Source organism: Macaca fascicularis, chromosome 20 (assembly GCF_037993035.2).
Source record: "Macaca fascicularis isolate 582-1 chromosome 20, T2T-MFA8v1.1".
Taxonomy (NCBI): Eukaryota; Metazoa; Chordata; class Mammalia; order Primates; family Cercopithecidae; genus Macaca; species Macaca fascicularis.
The window spans coordinates 79,477,962-79,498,317 of record NC_088394.1 but is presented as its reverse complement, the minus strand read 5'-3'; the positions used below and the strand labels follow the sequence as shown (position 1 = coordinate 79,498,317).

Sequence of the window (20,356 nt, the reverse complement as noted above, 5' to 3'; positions counted from 1 at the left end):
CCACATGGCAGGCTGGGTGCTGGGCCACAGCAGATGACAAAAGAGATAGTTTATTTTCTTAGGGAGCTTACGTTCTAATTTAGTGAGAGTGGCAATAAGCAATTAAATAATTATATAGCACACCAGAAGGTGAATATTGCATATTTCATATTTTATGTAATATATTATTAGAACAGAATATGTACATATTAGGATATGTGCATATTAGAATAGATATTATATATTAGAACAGAATATGTGCATATTAAGATATGTGCATATTAGAATAGAATAGATATGTGCATATTAGGATGTATGCATATTAGAATATATATTATATATTAGAATAGAAAATGTACTTATTAGGATATGTGCATATTAGAATAGAATAGATTTATATATTAGACTAGAATATGTGCATATTAGGGTAGGTGCATATTAGAATAGAATAGCATACATAATAGAATATTACCTATACACAGCATATAATGGTATACAGGTAACACTGTATATAATACTAAATAAAAGGATAGTTAATAGTACATTAGAAGCTGAAACACAGGTCTGTAATAAGTATTTGCTGCCTGAATAATCAGCTCATCTCTGATTAAACACTTGATGTTGCCCCTGTGCTTGGCCCTAGCAGCAGTGATGAAAAGAATATGGGCTTAAACAGCAAAGCATTCGAAGGGGATTAGGGAGAGGGGTTGTGAGTCCACGACTGAGAGGCAATGAGGTAACCCTAGGCTAGAACGGGGGCTAACAGGTTTTGGGACAAGGAAGATAAAGCAACAAAGTACCTGGGGGATTTATAAGTTGGGTGTTGAAGGATAAATGGGAGTTTTTCAGGCACAAAAGAAGGAAAAGGCATTCCAGGAAGAAGGGAACAGAGTGTGCAGTAGCATGAAGACATGCCAAAGCTTGGCACATTGGGGTAAACAGAGCTCCCGTGTAGCCTAAGATGAAGGCAGGCTGTGGCCGGGTGGACAGTGTTTGAAACCATCTATGCATCAGACCCAAGACCTTACTTCTAAAATTGTTCAGTACAAAATGGCTTCCAGGTGCAGTGTGGGCTTGGACGTTTCATCTTCGAACAGGCTCCATTTATGCGGCTCTTGGCTTTCTATTTCTGAACTCCTGTGTTCTCATTCTGCAAACTGCATTATGGAGGTGTAGTCATATCATATTCTTAGAGTTAAAAAAGTAGATGTTTTATGGCTTTGTGGTTGTTGCTCTTAGTCTGAGGATATTATCTTCGAATAGAAGCAGATGGATGAAGTCTTCGGAGGCCACGGTGCTATGGAGTGGCTCAGTGGTAAGACTCTGCCAGCTGTGGTGAAAAATTGCTTTGATTGTCACTGAGTTGCCACTGACCCTTGAGCATAACCAGAGGGTGAGCAAAGGCACTGAATTTGCATAGAGGTTCACACAGGGATGATGGGGATCAACACATCATGAATATAATTACGAAAGAGTGATTAATGCAATAAATCATCTGGCTGCCTTGTCTACCTTTAGGAGTGACTTGAAGAAACAGCCACAGGGTAGATTATCTTTTTTTCACTTAAAAAATCCAGATGTTTTGATATTCCACACAGAGTTTATAATCAGCATGGGCATTTTCAACATTGCAAGATAGCTCATCCTTGTGTGTATGAACAATTAAATCCAGGAATGCACATACCACCCTTTTCCTTAGTTGGAAGTGTACTGCTTGGATGATGGCTTCTATTTATAGATCGTTGCTTATATGTGTACAAATGTTTCCCTTCACTCTCTTTTATTCAAAAACATTCAGCTGCGTACCTGCTGTTTCCAGAGACTCTGATATTTGAACACTGAAAGATTTAGTTGATGATCTTGGTGCAGGAGAAGAAAGTAATGAACTCACCCCTTTCAAGTGAAGATAAATGTGAAATGAAGGTGTTGGTGGTTTTGCAGCAAACCCCTCTTCAATTATGTGATGGGAAGTTGGGGATACAATTTGCAATAGATGATCTCTTAGAGTCCTTGGACAAAGTGTTGGTCAGGACAAGAAAGAACAGGAAATGATGTAATCAGGAGTGATGGCACTGTTTACAGAGTTGGAAATTGCTGGTACCCATGCACTGAAATCACACTGTTCTCTTCTCTCCAAAAATTCCATTTCTTTACATATTGATATTCCCCACCATTCTGTACAAAATATGAGATAGAGATCCCAGTAGCATATATTTAGGTTTATTTAAAATCTCAGCCACATTGAAAACTGTCAGATATGTGATTTTACAGTATCAGGAAAAAAAACCCCTCAAATATATCACTATAATAGCTATAAAAGGCTTCATAGGAAGAGGGAGTCTAGACTATTTGGAAAAACATTTAATCATCTTCAAAGATTTATCTGGTAGTTAAAATGTCTTGGACTCCACCCTCCAGAAAAGTCACCTGAGTCAGATAATTGAAATGTGTTCGATCTTCTAAGAAATATGTGGTTGACTTTCTGGATTAATCTCTTTGGAGCAAGCAGAATGTGTAATCATGTGGTCAGTGTTTAGACACAGGTGCATCTGAAGTTAAAGAGCTCTTTTCCTAAAGGAAGTAAACGCTTATCCAAGTAGGAGGCTTTTGTTTGAAGCACTCAAATATATTGCGTGGAACCCTGGAGGACTGGATAAATATGTTCACTTCAATGAGGCTTCCGGCAAAGGGTGGAAGCACAAAGGGGTATCTTCTAACTTCATATCTGGAGTCACCAAATTATCAAAAACAGATGAAAAGATCCCAAAGAGTTAAGGGAACTGTAGATATTCATGTCAAGTCAAATGAAGAATCAGAAAGCCAAGTTCAGCTTTCTTGGATTTAGAGTCCCTTCTTGCTTATTGATATCAAGTAGGAGACACTTCAAACGTTTTAAACTTTTACTGAAATAAGTTGATTTTGAAGCACATGGGATGAGATGGGGTGGGTACTGTTAAACCATTTAATTATATCTCTCCACATTTAAAATAAAAATATTCTGCTTTCTGCCACAGGAATTATATCTACACCATGTCTACTGCTATTGTCCTGATACTCCAGATTAAAAAGCTAATCCAGATTTTTTTTCTGTCTTTATGATGATTGGGGCAAGCTTCTTCTAGATCAACTCTCACATCTAGAACAACCAGGATATGGATTTAATATAAAACTCCCCACTTATTTGAATGTGCTGAAGAGCTGGCAAGGCAGCCAATACTTGAGAGTCCAGGATCCCGGAGAGAAGGAAAATTCCCTGAAGCAAGGCCAATATTCCACAGAACTTTTACCTTGAAGGCATTTCCCAGAGTGAGGGCAGAGGAACAGGAGGCTAAGCATCTGAGCAGAAGGTGCTGTCTAAGAGGCCAGAGGGCCAAGGAGAGCTTTCAGCAGAGACAAGGGACTGAGAAGTGAAATGCAAGGTGGCCAAAGTGGAGGAGCCCTGGAAGCATAATAGACTTTCAGTTAGGACGCCAGGAAAGCTGCACCCGAGGAGAAGGGGACACTGGGAAGTAGACCCGCCCTTGAAAAAGCCTGAGTCCCACCACGAACCAACTCCATGTCAGACTGACTTAAAGTCATCCTCTCCTACTCTTGTCTGTTTTCAGAAAGCAAAAGGGAATCCTCTCTGGGGGAACCATCAGCTAGAGTCTCAACTAATCTCTAAACATTTTCATATAAGTTGCCCAAAATTAAATTGAAAAATTCCTAGGTACGCCAGGGGACTCGAACAAAGGACCACAAACCAAGAGAAAAGGACTGATAATAGAAAAAGACTCAGAAGCATCTATTAATGGATGCTGGAGTTAGCAGACATTGAATTGTAAATAATTTGACTAAAAAATTCATGAAAATAGGTAAAACATAGAATTTCAGCAGATAATTTTATTCTAAAAATGGAATGGAAAATACACAATTTAAAATATAATGAGTGTATTTATTTATTTATTTATTTTTATTTATTTTTTTTTTTTTGAGGTGGAATCTCGCTCTGTCATCCAGGCTGGAGTGCAGTGGCATGATCTCAGCTCAATGCAACCTCTGCCTCCCAAGTTCAAGTGATTCTCATGCTTCAGCCTCCCAGGTAGCTGGGACTACTGGTGGGTACCACCATGCCTGGCTATTTTTTGTATTTATTTAGTAGAGATGGGGTTTCACCATGTTGATCAGGCTGGTCTTGAACTCCTGACCTCAAATGATCTGCCTGCCAGTCTCCCAAAGTGCTGGGATTACAGGTGTGAACCACCATGCCTGGCCAGAGTGTAATTAATAAATGGGCACATTAGATTAGACAGAGCAGAAGAGAGGATAGGTGAACTTAAAAATAGGTCAACAGAAACACAGAAAGTCTATATATATGTTTATGTGTGAGTATGTATGTTTGTATATGTATGTGTGCATATATACACAAACACATATATACACACACATATATGTGTGTATAGATACACAAACACACATATACACACATACACAAACACATTCATATGTAAGAGTCCCAGTGAAGAAAAAATTAGTCAGAAGAAATATTCGAAGAGTTGGGTTTATGAATTGAGATACTTAAGGAACAAGTATAATTAATACAAATTAAACCACAATTCAGCATGTCACTGTTAAACTGCTGAAAAGTAAAGACAAAGAATGATTTTGAAAGCAGCCAGAGAAAAGAGACACGTTTCTTTCAATGGAGTTAAAAGCAACATTGACAGCTGACCTTTTGACAAACATGATAGATGTCAGAAGACAATGAAATGTTACCTCTGAAGTGCTCTAAGAAAATAACTGGCAACCAAGATTTTACCTCCAGTGAAAATATTCTTCAAAAATTCTGGCAAAAAAGACATTTTTAGACAAACAATATATGAGATAACTTATTACCAGCAGACTTGCAGTATTTTTAAAATGAAAGGAATTTTTTAATCAGAGGGAAAATTGCTCCATGTGGAAGCAGAGAAATAGGGAGAAATAAATAATAATATAAAGGGTAAATAAGTAGAAAAACATACATTGATGCAGACTTAAAACATGACAACAATATCTCAAAAGGTAGAAGGATGATAAAAGGAGTTCACATTTTCTAAAGTCCTTGCATTACCCAGCAAGTGCCAAAAATTCTACTTGATGTTATATTCTATAAGTTGAGAATATATATTGTAATTTCTCAGAATCCACTACAAGAATATGAAAATAAAGTATAACTAATAAGTTATCAGAGTTGAATATGAAATTATAAAAAATATCAAAGTAAATTAGAAAAAGGTAAGAGATAAGAGGAAAAGAAATTTGTCAAAAAGGAACAAATAGAAAACAAATACTTAGACTGGCAGATTTAAACCTGAATATGTTGTACTTGCATTAAATGTAAATGGGCAAAATAATTCAAGTAAGAGTAGCATTATCAGAATTGATTTAAAAAAATCAAAGCCCCATACACCACCTAGAAGAGACACAGTCTAAATATAAGATTACAGAAAATCAGAAAGAAAAAATTGACACAAAGAAATATACCACGATGACACTGACTGAAAGGTAAGATAATTATTCTAATATGAGATGAGGTAAATGTTAAAGCAGAAAGCATTTGCAAAGATAGAGAGGTATGTTTCATCATGATAAAGAGTCAATACATTAGGAAGATATAACAATTTTAAATTTGTATGCACCTAATAAGACGGCCTCAAATTAATTTTTTAAAATTTAATAGGACTAACAGGAGAAATAGTTATATCTAAAATTATAGATATATCTACTCTTTCAGTAACTGATACAATAAGTAGATTAATAAAACATATATAGAAGGTTTGAATGACAAAATTATAAACCTTAACCTAATTCATGTATATAGAACACTATACTAAACAGCTACAGAATTAACATTATTTTAAAGCGTTCATGGGCCATCTATCAAAATTGATTACATATGGAGTTGTAAAGCAAGCATTAACAAATGTCAAAGGACTGTAATCATATACAGGATGCTTTCTAACCACTGTAGAATGAAGCTAGAAATTAATGGCAAAGAATAAAAAAATCTCCCAAATATGTCACATTCAGCAATATAGTTATAGAAAACCACAAGTCACAAAAGTGACCCAGGACAATTCAAAAATATTTTTGACCTGAATGATAATGAAAATACATTATAGCACATATTGTGGAATGCAACTATAGTCATGCTTAAGGGAAAATTTATATAGTCTTAAATCCATACATTAGAAAAAAAGACTGAAAATCAATGATTTAAGTATCATTTTTAGGGGTTTGAAAAATAAATAGCAAAAGATACCAAAGAAACAGAAGGAAAGAAAGAAACACTCAATACAGAAAAATCCACAAAACGAAAAATAGTTTCTTTGAAAAGATAAATAAAATTGATAGAATGACTGCATGGCAAGACCAACCAAGAAAAATAGAGAAAAAGGATGAAATGGACAAATTCCTGGAAAAACACAAGCTAGCAAATTGAAATATAAATTGTTTCATATCCATCAATGAAATTAAGCCTTTGGGGTAGGCAAAAATGGGGCACAGATGACATTAACCATCAATCAATATTGGAATTCATTAAAATTGGGACTCCACCTTCATTAAGAGAGTGAAGAGGCAAGCCAGAGTGTAAAAAAAATGTGCAACATGTATATAAAACTCAAAGACTCACATCGAGAATAAAGATAAACACGTCGATAAGAGAAAGACTAATAACCCAACTTAAAAAATGGCTGAAAGACTTGAACAGGTATTACCCAAAAGTAGAATCCCAACAGCCAGTGGATGGATGAAAGATGGCCAACGTCATTAGTCACCAGAGAAATACAAATTAAAGCCTCAGTGAAATGTCACTACATACACATTGGAAAGGCTACAAATAATAATAAACCAAAAAACCAATACAACCAAATATTAGGGAAAATATATAGCAGTCAAGATTCTCATTGAGTGTTCCGTTGTAAACTGGAGTAACTACTCCGGTGGAATTAACTGAAGCTGAATTAGCAATTTCACCTGTAGATATACCCCAAACAGAAACACATACATGCATTCAAATATGCACCAAAAGACACATTCAAGAATGCTTATTCCACTATTACCCAAATTATCCCCAAGCTGGAAATAACCCAAATGTCCACATGTACTAGGATGGAAGAGTAAACCAAAACATATTTGTATGGTAATGAACATGAATAGATTATGGCTATGTGCAACAATATAGATAAATCTCACAAAAGTTATTCACAAGAGTCCACCCTGTAATTATTTATATAAATATAAAAATAGGAAAAAATTAGTTGATAGTGAAAGAAGTCAGGAGAGGAGCTGTGTTACTACTGAGTAGGTGGTGGGACTAGCAGGAACTCTAGGAAGCTTTTGAGTTGCTGATCATATTCTGTGTCTTGATTTGGGTTTTGTGTTTAATCTGTTGAGAATTATATCACTCGGGATTTGTGTACTTTTTTCATATGAAAGTTACATAATAAAAAGAAGTTGATAAATCTTGAATAAGCCATATTAACTGCAATTTAGGAAGGCATTTTGAAATGTTTCAATAAAACAACTGAGGAATTACAGATTACTAATTTGAAGTGATATTATGGGTATTTTTTTATTCTAGCTATTTAGGATGAGAAAATGCAGATAAAGACTTAATGACTTGTACATGAATGTTCACAGCAGCGTTATTCACAATGGCCAAAAACTGAAACTGCCTAAATGTCTCTTGATGGATGAATGGATAAAATGTGGCATAACCATGGAATGGAGTATTATTCAGCCACACAAAGAAATGAAGTACTGAGACACACTAAAACGTGGGCAGACCATGAAGACATAACACTAAGTGAAATAAGCCAGTAACGAAGGACCACATATTGCATGATTCCACTCATATGAAATGTCCAGAATAAACTAATGCATAGAGGCTGACAGTGGATCAGTGGTTGCGGGGTGGGGGAATGGGCAATGGGGAGTAACTGCTCATGGATTCGAGTTTCTTTTTGGGATGATGAAAATATTCTAAAATTAGACAGTAATGATAATTCTACAACTCTGTGAATATAATGAAAACCAATGAATTGTACATTTTAAAAGTGTGAACTTTATGGTATGTGAGTTATATCTCAATAAAGCTGTTATTAAAAAACGTGAATGGACTATAAGCAAAAGTGATAAAGTTAAACAATGAAATAAATAGGTATCCTGACATCATTCTGCCTTAAATAATTTATTAACAGGAAAAGGCAAATTTCTAACGCAAGAAATAAAATAGCTTCTTGATTGTTTCATAAAGCCACTAATGAAGAAGCATGAATCATAATGAATACATTGGAAAAAGATGTAAATTCTTGCTGATTTGACCTGCCATGCTTGCATCAACAAAGATAACATAAAACTCATAATATGCCCCACACAAGGGTGTGGATGACAACTTAGCTAATACGTGTCATTGATTTAAAGATTAGTTTTTACACAAGAACACTGGAGATTGCATAGCTCCGGGATGCCCAATCTTTTGGCTTCCCTGGACCATATTGGAAGAAGAACTGTTTTGGGCCACATGTAAAATACACTAATGATAGCTGATGAACTAAAAAGCATCTCATAATGTCTTAAGAAAGTTTACGAATTTGTGTTGGGCCACATTCAAAGCCATCCTCAGCTGCATGCCGCCAGCTCACAGGCCGTGAGTTGAACAAGTTTGGCATAGCTCGTATATATGACAGAAACGTCCTTAAATTTGATGATAATCTTCAAAATGTGCACAAGTTTTCCAATACTAAAATGTGTTGTGAAAGCAAAAACAAAAAAAAAGTTTCTAAACTCTTGATGACACAGAGAAAATTTCTATCAACCCTGCTAGAAGAAAGCCTATACCTTTAGTTCTTATATTTCTATAGACAATGATCTTACATAATTGTTATATGAATAAGTGACCATAGAGTTTGCAGTGAGACAGGGAAGAGAAAAACTACTACAGGTTGTATTAGGCAGTTAATTAAGTCAATATGTTAATTAAAAATGCTAATACTGGCTGGGCACAGTGGTTCATGCCTTTAATCCCAGCACTTTGGGAAGCTTAGATGGGTGGATTGCTTGGGCCCAGTAGTTTAAGACCAGCCCAAGCAACATGGCAGAACCTCTCCTCTACAACAACACCAAAAAAACAAAAAAACAAAAAAACAAAAATTAGCCAGACATGGTGGTGTATGCCTGAAGTCCCAGCTAACTGAGGCGGGAGGATTGACTGAGCCCAGGAGGTCGAGGCTGCAGTGAGCCATGACTGTGATTGTGCTACTGCACTCCAGCTTGGGTGACAGGATGAGAACCTGTCTCAAAAAAAGAAAAAATGCTAATATCCCACAGCAAAAGAAGATAATTGAGGCACCATGTATTCTTTAAGACTCCACACTGACTTTTGGAAATTGGAGCCTGGACTCCAGCATTCATTTGATAACCTGATGAGAATTTCTGCCTGTGGCTCAGTTGCAGCTTGACAGCTCCTAACTCCTACCATTTACCTTTGTCCCTTTGTGAAAACTGGAGCATTCGCCCATCTCTCATTTTCCACCTGGAGGACAGGATCTTACAATTTTTATGTCATTTTTATTATAGGTATGATAATGTTATAGCTCAAACACCAAAACATTTACCTTAGAAATAACTCATTGAATTGCCAAAAAGTCCTAAATTATTAAATCTAAATGACCAATTGCCATTTTAAGGTACAACTGGAAAATGAAATTTGAAATTCTCTGTTTTTTTAAAATCTTATAATCACTTGCAAACACATTCTTTAAAAATTAGTAGGGAGTTTATTAATCCCCATGACCTGAGATTTATGTGAAAATATGAGTTATTCAATCAGTATTTGTTGGGCATCAACCATGTTTTAGCCACAAATCAGAAATCTTTTTTTTTTTTTCAATAACTTTAGAGACAAGAACGAAAAAGCCACAAATGGGGCTGCTGAAGGTTTCGTGTATATTTTAAAGTCTGCATTTGAAGAGTTTAACTAGATTTCCTCAGATCATTTCAAAATACTTATGTAAGAAGTTCAAAACTAACAGTTGAAGTCACATGTACAAGCTATTAGGAAAACTTAGAGAAAACTCTCCACAGAGAAAAACTAGTGTTTCCAACCTAAATTTGCATGAAAGTCAATGACTGAAAATTGATTTCATGTATAAGAGGCAATTTTAAGTACAATCTTAGTTCATCATATGCAGTGACGCTGTTCTGAAGTTAAAATTATCTTCAGGAAGCGTTCAGCAAATGCTCTGTTATTGAGTGCCTGCTGGGATACAACAGAGAATAGGAGAGATGTGGCCGTTGCTTCTCAGAAAGTGTATAGTCATTGTAAATGAACACAAGAGGACTAAATAAACGAACTTACTTTCTTTTTTCTTTTCTTTTGTTTTTGAGACTGAGTCTTGCTTTGTCACCAGGCTGGAGTGCACTGGCGTGATCTCAGCTCACTGCAACCTCCGACTCCCTGGTTTAAGCAATTCTCCTGCCTACATCTCCCAAGTAGCTCGGATTACAGGCACGTGCCACCACGCTCAGCTAATCTTTTTGTATTTTTAGTAGAGATGGGGTTTCACCATGTTGGTCTGGTTGGTCTCGAACTCCTAACCTCGGGTGATCTGCCTGCCTCGGCCCGCCTCGGCCTCCCAAAGTGCTGGGATTACAGAGCCACCATGTCTGGCCGAGCTTACTTTGCAATAAGAATTTACTTTGAAAAGTAACCTTTAAAGTATCACCTTCCTTAAACAAACACTATAAATGCAGCATGTGAAGTGAAGACAGCTGTAGTTATTTCTCAGCCTCCCTTACAGGTAAGGGAGGCTAAGGAGAAGCAAGCCGAAGTCACTTGGTCTTCTGGGGGAGTTTTCAAGTGACATTCACTCAGGTGGCAGGTCCTCCTTTGTTCTTCCCATTCCCTGCTTCTTACTTCCTGTTACTGGCTATTACACCTGGTGCTGCAGTGACCCTATTGTACCACAAGGCAGCCGTGAGGGAGGCAGAGCTGAAGGCTAATGGGAACCTGGGAAATTGATATCATGACATCACCAAACTGGCCTGGGTCTGTCTCCCTGCAAACTTTTTTTTTTGAAACAGGGTCTCATTCTGTCACCCAGGCTGGAGCGCAGTTATGTGATCATGACTCACTGCTGCCTTGACCTACCAGGCTCAAACGATCCTCCTACTGCAGCCTCTCAGGTAGCTGGGACTACAGGCACATGCCACCATGCCTGGATAATTTTTGTATTTTTTTTTGTAGCAACAGAGTTTCACCATGTTTCCCAGGCTGGGCTTGAACTTCTGGGCTCAAGCAATCCTCCCACTTCCGCCTCCTGAAGTGTTGGGATTATAGACATCAGCAACCATGCCCAGCCTTCCTTTCCAAACTTTTAAGTAAGAGAAACTATACCTCTAACTTGTTCAACAGTGTTATTTCCAGGCTCTATTATTTGTGATCAATCATAACTCCTCTTTTATATAGATTTCAAAAATAGATAAAAAGATGTACCTCTCTGGAGAGGGAAAGTCATGTAAGGTAGAATTTAAAAACCCTATATGTTCCCCAAAACCATGTATTCTTATGAACTTAGAAATGTCCTAAGATATGAAAAAATTTACATAGGACAATATCTTCTTGAGAGCTTTCTGGACATCCTCAACTCCAAATGATCACCATTTCTATTTTGGAATGACTAAACCTTGATTTTCATCTCTAAAATTTGTTTCAACTTCAAGATTGTAAGCCCCATGTTTCCTCTCTGTTTCTAGGGCATCCTGTTTTTCTGCCTCTTCCATATCCTAGAGGCTGCTGCATCTGAGCCGGTCCTCATTAGAAGCTCTCCTCTCCCCAGCAGGTTTCTCTTGGTCTCTCTTGCTTTTGTCCCCAGCCCTGATCTCATAATGATGCATTTTACAGATTCTGCCACCTCTCCAGCAGAATTGCTTCTCCCCTTAAACTCTAGGGTCCTAACCATGTATTTTGAAGTGCTTGAGCAGAATCATAGATCACTTTAAAGGAAAATAGTAGCCTTTCAACCTGGAGGGGAGGTGGCCCTTTGGATAAGAATGTCATTTGGCCTCTGACATTTTGGAAACATCGTTGTCATCATAATATCTTTCTCATCACAACCTTTCTCTCCATCACGGCCTTCCTCCCACCATCCTCATCAGCAGTGTCATCACCACTGTCCTCATCTCTATACTTTAGAGAATACTGGGCGACAGATACTATCTAGGTGCTTTTAGTGGATAGCTCATTCACAATGACCTAATGAGGCAGGCTCTGTGATCAGCCCATTAACAGGTGAAGAGACTGGGATGTAGAGCAGTTAACATGCTCACACCACATGGCGGTCAGTGGGATGTGAACCCAGTCTGGCTCCAGTGCCCCCTCCTTACTTCTCAATCACACTACCTACAGCAGTGTTGCTATCCAAAGTGTAGGAATCCCTTTCAACGGCAAAGAACATCAGCCTTTCAGGAACATGACAGAAAGTTTAACCACGAATTTAATTTATCAAACATTGGGCAAAGACTCCTTTGGGACATTTAATATCCAAATGAGAGTCTAGTGTACTTGTTATCACTTCTTTTCATCTGATTATTTATCTCTCTTTATGAATTTAGGTATCAGCTCTGCCATTTGGGAACCGCAAGCTCATTGTCTAATGTCCATTGGAAGAAAATTTTTGTGTTTCTGCCAGTATTCACAGGCGGATACATTTTCCTTATGCTACTCAGTGTCTCTTTTTTTCAAAATTTATTTTTTAAGATTGACAGACAACATTGTATGCTTTTAGTATTTACAATATGATATTTTGAAATTAATATGATATTGTGGAATGGTGGCTAACCTTTAAAGTCCATGTTAAATTATTCCTTGGATTCAGTGACATTACAAACAACAGTCTCTCATTCACAGTGTTTAGTCCATAACTGAGCACACATTTCTTTTCTTCCTAAGTCACAGGAACCAAATTCAGAGTGGCACTGAAGTAACTAATTAATCTCACACAGTTGGTAACACAGATTCATCTTCATATTTTGGGTTGGGGTTATCCTATTTTTGTTCTCATTGTTATGTTTATATTGAATATTACAAGGTGCTTTGTGTTTTTATTTTGAAATAGGTTGAAAAGAAATTCTAAAGATAAACAAAAATCCCCCAATGAACAGTCCATGAAACACCAGCTCAATAAGCTATATGAGGTGGCCTAGAAAAAAAAGTTTCCAGGCCAAAGAAGAATGAGAAACCCATAGACCATACCTAACCCTGTTAGAGAAACACAAAGCATTTTAAAGCTAATCAGAAATCCTGCAGTTAAATAAATCATTTAAAAGTAATCAATTCAGTGTTTCCCACATCTATTTGACCCTGAAGTATATTTTTTTCATTCCTATCCCCACGCCGGTGGTGTAATTTGTGGGACTAATTTCTTGGAAGTGAATTAGAATTGTTTGGAACTAATTAGAACTGGTGTTCTTGAAATACCGGTTTGGAACCATGGCAAGACTGAGCAGTCTGTATTAGCAGCTAGAGGAACCCTGCCATGGGAAGTCAGAGAATGGAGCAGATCTAGTTCTGTGGACTTTGCTGTTTTGAGGTTGGAATCCTGAGTGCCCAAGACACCAGAGGGAGAAAGGGGGACATCTACCTCCTGAGTGAGCCATGCAGGGCTGCTGAGGTGAAGAGTCTGGTATGGCTTGGTTCTGTGTCCCCACACAAATCTCATGTTGAATTGCAATTCCCAGTGTTATTGTTGGGGCTTGGTGGGAGGTGACTGGATCATGGGAGTGGTTTCTAATGGTTTAGCACCACCCTCCTCATGCTGTCTCATGATGAAATTCTCATGGATCTGGTTGTTAAAAGTGTGTGGCACCTTCCCCTTTGCTCTCTCTCTCCTACTCCTCCATGTGAAGATGTGCTGGCTTCCTCTTTTGCCTTCTGCCATGATTGAATGTTTCCTGAGGCCTCCCCAGCCGTGCTCCCTCTACAGCCTGCAGAATCATGAGCCAATTAAACCTCTTTTCTTTGTAAATTACCCAGTCTCAGGTAGTGCTTCACAGCAGTGTGAGAATGAACTAATATAGAGGCCACTGGGGAACTCGGAGGTTGAAAGGATCTACCTGTCTCAAGCCACCCCAGGTAGCCTTGAGATTCCTCCAGAGAGGGTTGGGGCAATTGCAGGTCCCTATATAGTTTTTTTTTTCTCCGAACACCATGGAGGTTGGAAGCATTGATGGCAGATGAGGAAAGCACAGCACCACAGTTAGGAGTACAGTTTTGAATCACAGGAACTTGGTTCACTTCCTGTTTCTGCCACTTTTTCTGTCCATGACCTTGGAGCTTGTTCTCTAGATTCTCTGAGCATCACAGTAAGCTCATTTGTAAAATGGCAAAGCCAGGCTCACACAGTCAAATGAGGCAACACATCTCAGATGGAGACACCATGGTGGATACAGGAAAGACTCTGCAAAAGTCAGGGGCCATCGTACCTATTCCATATTCTTCACTTGGTCAGTAAGAAGGGCATCAAATCCATGCTCTGGCCCTGGCCCCTAAAAAAGCCATGATCTTACCACATTTCCATCAGATGCATAGTGCAAACAGTTTCCTGGTTTGGGTACAAATTTAGTAACTGAATGTGATCTTGTGCCCTTCCCTGAACATCGCTCCCTTGGAATAAATGGAAACAACAACCATGATCCATAATCATAAAAGCACGGGGACTGAGAATAAATAATGGCTCTCCTAGACCAGCTAACTGTTGTTATTTATAAGCTCCTGGGCCACATTGTTATTGACTAGGAAATCTGCTTTACCTCCTTGCTGCTGTTCCGTCTGGCCTCTCAATCTGCACTTGCTGGAAAAAAATAGTTATTGTTATGCTAAAATCACAATGGGACTCTCATAACTCACTGCTAAATAACACCAATAAAACTATGAAAACGGCACTTGGGCATTAAAAGTTATTTTCTTATGGACTTTAACAAGATTCAGTGCTTTTGTTCTCACTGTGCTCTGGTATTTTAGCCTCACACACATACACAAAATAAAAATGTGAGAAAGAATTCCAGCAAAACACCATGGTCTCTCCCACAAAGGAGTATTTTGATTTTGAAAGCGGAGCCAGCGGGAGCTGTGGTACATGAATTAACATCAATCAGTAATCATAGCTGTGACCACAATGGTGGTTGGTGTTTGGCACAGGGGTTTACCTCTTTCTTGGTGAATTTTGGTGAGTGATCATTTTTGTCATCGATCATGATCGTGGCTGTGGCCGTGCCTGTTAATCCAACATCCAGTCCAGCCATATCTTGAGCCTCGATGATCAGTTCATACTTGGGATTTTCCAGAGTCTACAAAGCACAAGCACAAAGAAAGAATATGACATTTAGATTTGGGTTACTGTTTTGGAAAGGTGGCAAGCATGTTGTTGGAGCTGTCACTCCCCCTCCTCCATCTAGGGTAGGCATCTTTAAGCAGTGATAACATTTTTACCTATTGTGTATAAATGTGCCTTTGGAATCTCTCTAAAGACCATCACTATTCAAAGGTTGGAGTTTGCCATGGGGACAGAATATATTATATTTATGATTCTTTTTTAGGGAGATATTTGATATATCACAGAATGTTCCATTCCCTGGGTTTGCGTATACATCGTCCTTTTTTTTTTCTTTTTTCTGAGATGGAGTCTTGCTCTACAGTGCAATGGTGTGATCTGGGCTCACTGCCACCTCCGCCACCCAGGTTCAAGCGATTCTCCTGCCTCAGCCTGCTGAGTAGCTGGGATTACAGGCGCCCGCCACCATGCCCAGCTAATTTTTATATTTTTAGTAGGGACGGGGTATCACCATGTTGGTCAGGCTGGTCTCAAACTCCTGACCTCGTGATCCGCCCGCCTCAGCCTCCCAAAGTGCTGGGATTACAGGTGTGAGCCATCAAGCCTGGTCCCTACGTTGTCCTTTAATATTCACATCCATATCTGTTATTTCAGAGACCTCAGGAAGCTGATCAGAAATGAGGCTACCTTTGATGATGAGCTTAGGACAAAGATGGCAGCTTTAGGAACTTGCATTTACTGAAAATCTGATGAGGCAAGCATTGCACTACTGCACTTTACAGAAATCCTTGTTAATCTTTTCAACAAGCAGCTCAACTTGCAACAATCATTCCCATTTTACAGATGGGGAAAAAAACCCCTGAGGTTTAAAGTCACTTGTATCACACTTCTTTCAGGTATTTTTTGTTGCACAGGCTGTTAAATTTGGAATATGCATTTAATCCAATAATGATTTGATACATTTAACACAAGCAATATTGCACTATTCTCTCTCTTTACATATGTGTTTTTCATCTGAATATTTGACAAATATTTGGCTATCATGTTTATATAGTCAAAACAACTAACGAAATAGCCCTGATCCTAAGATGAAGAAGAGTGCAGCCATTGGTAAATAACAGCCCCTACATTTAAATTGTATTCGGTAGTAGGTTGCTGCTTGAACCGGTCCACAAGCATACCATTTGTCTGGTAAGGCAGCACCCCACATTTCTTTTGGGGACCTATCCTTTACTTATTCTCTGCTCAGGCGGTTTGGGTTGGGATTAGCTTTCTCTATCTCCTACCCATTGAACTTTCGGAATGAGTCCTAATTAGGAGAAGCCAGTCAGTGCATCTTATTCCAGTGATATAATGATAAGTCCATGCCCCATGTTTGACAGTTAGGCGAAGGAAGTTCTGTTTCCCTGTGGTGTGGACCTGGAAGCATTTAGCAGGGGGAGCTAGAGGAGTCATCTTATGACCACAGGAGGAGTAAGGCAGGAGAAGCCCCTGCATCCGAGAACAAAGGCAATATCCTAAGAGAATTAATTATACTTGAATCTCAGAAAAGAAATGATTCTTAGTGGTTGTACTGGAGCCACTTCATCACGCCACTCCTGAAGCTAGCCCCACCTGTGAACTTTTCAGCTAATGAAGGCAATAATTTTCCTTATTTGCTTAACCCACATTGGATAGATTTCTTAACCACTCACACAGAGAGTCCAAGTCGAACTACCTTCAGTAACAAAAATAATAGGTGTTTACAACTCACATAAATAGTCCTACCAGTATGACGGCTTCAAAAACAGCTGGTTATACCCACCAATAATTAAGAAATACCACAGGAAGCAAAGAACAGAAACGCAATGGAGGATGTCTAATTTTCTTCTAAAGTCCTAAGTTTACATAGTAAATTTCAATAGCTCAATGCTAGCTCTCTCATAAACTTTAAAGTATTTTGAAGTGCAGTTAGCTGTCTGCTCACGGGGACATTTTTCACTGGCTGTTCCTTTAACTTCTGAGTGGCTTCTGAGCTACTACTTTAAGGAGTACCGGTTCTGTTGGGTGGTTTGTTAAGACCCTCCACTTCAATTCATGGTGATGAGTGGGAAGTTAGTGTGCTCCTGTGACAGCTCTATGCCTCATGTTTTGGTTTCAATTCCAGCTCCCCCAGGATCGAAGGTCACAGAGTTCTCTGATTGCTGAGTGCAAGTGGAATTGACATGGTACCCAGTTTCAGTTCTGGCTGGGTCAGTCGGCACTGCTCTGTGAAGGTGCTTGAGATGCCATCTGCCCTGGTTCTGCCTGGTTCAATAATTCTGGTAATTTTGCTCCTGGCTGGTTTCGTTGGCACCTCTCAGTATAGATGCTTGAAATCCCATCTATTCTCAAGCTGAAGCTGGAAAACTTGAGCCTAATGGAAGTGGCTTGCTGCTTGTCATCACTGACAAGCTGGATTGGATGCACTATTGGCCATAATTTCTGCAGCTGGACCATAGGAAACCAGTAAATTGGTCACCTTTAAAATCTTTCCTGAGTGTCTCTGAACAGGTTAACCACTAGCCTGAACAGCACAGGTCTAATTTCTTGTATGACACTTCTACTTTTGTCATAAAATATTGTACTTATTTTTGAAAGCACACAATTACTGACATAAAAATTATGTGGATTCTCCTCCAATATTGAAGAGATTATGGTAAATATCATATTATTTTTCCCATATAATGTCATTTACCGACATAATTCCTAGATGTTAATTTAACAACATCTATATTGTTAACAATTGTTAACAACAATTGTTGTTATATTGACTATATTGTTAACAACAATATAATCATATGTATATTTTATAATTTACTTGTCTTCTATTTAGGCCTCTTGGTTATTTGCAGTTTTCAAAATGTTGACAATTTTAAATAACATTGCAATGAACAACTTTATTCACGAAGGCTTATATATATTTTGGCTATTTTTTTATTTTTTTGGTTTGTTTTTGACTGATAGATCCCAAGATGTAGAATTACTAGGATAAAGGTATGAATGTTTTCAGGCTTTTTACTCATATTTCAATATTTTTATCCAAGAGGATGTTACTAACTTTTATACCAGTCCTACGAGAATGTTTGGCTTTTGATCTCAGACAGGGCTGGTCTCTAAAGGACAGCTCCTGACATTGCCCAGTGAAGCAAATTGGGAGACTGGGTGAATCTACGATGGTGGCATAACAAGGAAATAAAGTCCTCATAGCATTCATTCTTCTCAACCTGCAGATTGCTGTGGGGACATGCTACAGGACTGCCTCAAGCACTCACTATAGCAGCAGTATGCTGCTTGGCTGTCCTGATACCCACTCTCTCTTCTTCTGGTACCTATGCTCTAATTCCCTTGGGCATCACCCCTTCCTCACCCTCAGTACAGGTACAGTTCAGGTGGGTGGGGCTGATCCCACTCCTGATCTAGGGATGGTCGCGTCGTTCAGGTCTGGCCAATCAGGGCTTTCCATTCCTATCATCATGTGATGAAGACATAACCTAAGTGAGTCCACCCTGAGATTGAAATTCAATTCCAGGACATTGTTCTTGAGTTCTTTCAGAATGCTTAAGGAAAAGAAGTTCTCCTTCTGTTAAACTTGGAGGTGGTTAGGGCATCCATCTGGAGCTAGCAGTGGCCACCTGTAACCACACAAAGAAAGTCAACCTGAGAATGAAGGTAACACAGTCTAAGAGGTAGAGATGGAGTTTGCTGTTGTTTTTTTTTAACATCATATGAGCCCCCTAGTTGTCATCCTTGAAGCCAGAATTTACTCCTTAGATTTTGCGAATTCTATGAGCTAATACATTTTGGCTTTCCTCAAGACACTTGATTCAGATGATCTGTAGTAGGAATAATGCAGTCTTGACTAATATTGCAACTATTGCAACGACACTATGATCAATTATCTGATTAGCAAGAAAGCATAGGAGCTATTACATCATACAATAGTATCAAAATAGGTTCTTCAAAACAGTATTCTTATCATTTTATGAATACATCATTTTCTCTTTTAACAGTTTCCCTTAAACAGAAACTTTTTTTGTATGCCCAGGGAAAGTTACTATAATTATTTATTAAAAAATATATTTATTTATTTTGAGATAGGGTCTCACTCTGTCAGTCAGGCTGGAGTGCAGTGATGTGATCATGGTTCACTGCAGCCTCGATTTTCCTGGCTCAAACAATCCATTCACTTCAGCCTCCTGAGTAGCTGGGACTATAATCACACGCCACCATACTCAGCTAATTTTTGTATTTTTTGTAGAGACGGGGTCTCCCTATGTTGCCCAGGCTGGTCCTGAACTCATCAGCTCAAGCAATTTGCCCACCTTGGCCTCCCAAAGTGCTGGGATTATAAGCATGAGCCACTGTGCCTGGTTTAATTCTTTCTTTAATTAGTTTATGCATCTATTTAATTGGCAGTTAATGAACTTCTTGGGTAAATGTTGTGTTGGGTACTGGAGATACAGTGATGGAAAAACAAGTGTCCTTCTCCAAGGAGGTCAAAGTTCAGCACTGAGGACAGTCCTATTCACATATTACTGCAGGAAAATAAATCAAAGCTCAGCAGAGGTATGTACAAATTCTTATGGTAGCACAAGGGAAGGACACATTGGCATAACTCTCGTAGTTCAACACATTTTATAAATAATTTTAGAAAATGAACCATTTTCCATCTCCTGAAGTAAATAAAACTTTGCACCTATAATGAAAAAATAGATTGATTAACCTAGTAGAGAATCAATTAGACTGTTATGTAGATAAATTGCAAAGTTTGCGATGAGGTTTCAAACGTCTAAATTGTCTGGCAAACTTAAGGCTGACCTTCAAAATATTTTTATTACTGAAGTAATATCCAATTACTGTAAGCAACATAAAAATAACAGTCATTTCAAAGAACTCTCCTGCACCCTTGCCCAGTTCCACCTCTGAGAGGCAAATATTGATAGCTATCTCCTTTTTACTACACAAGTAGACACACACACAGGTACATTTAAATATCCACA

The 20,356-nt window shown here is 38.4% G+C and overlaps 1 protein-coding gene across 3 annotated transcripts in view; it reads right to left on the bottom strand.

Annotated features, from left to right (window-relative positions):
• CDH13 (cadherin 13) overlaps window positions 1-20,356 on the bottom strand; it is a 1,164,779-nt gene that overhangs the window by 176,338 nt on the left and 968,085 nt on the right. For all 3 annotated transcript variants that reach the window (XM_005592649.4, XM_005592650.4, XM_045381798.2), the window contains one exon: window positions 15,211-15,351. In XM_005592649.4, the coding sequence (XP_005592706.3) occupies window positions 15,211-15,351 (141 nt within the window). The remainder of the gene's footprint in view (window positions 1-15,210; window positions 15,352-20,356) is intronic.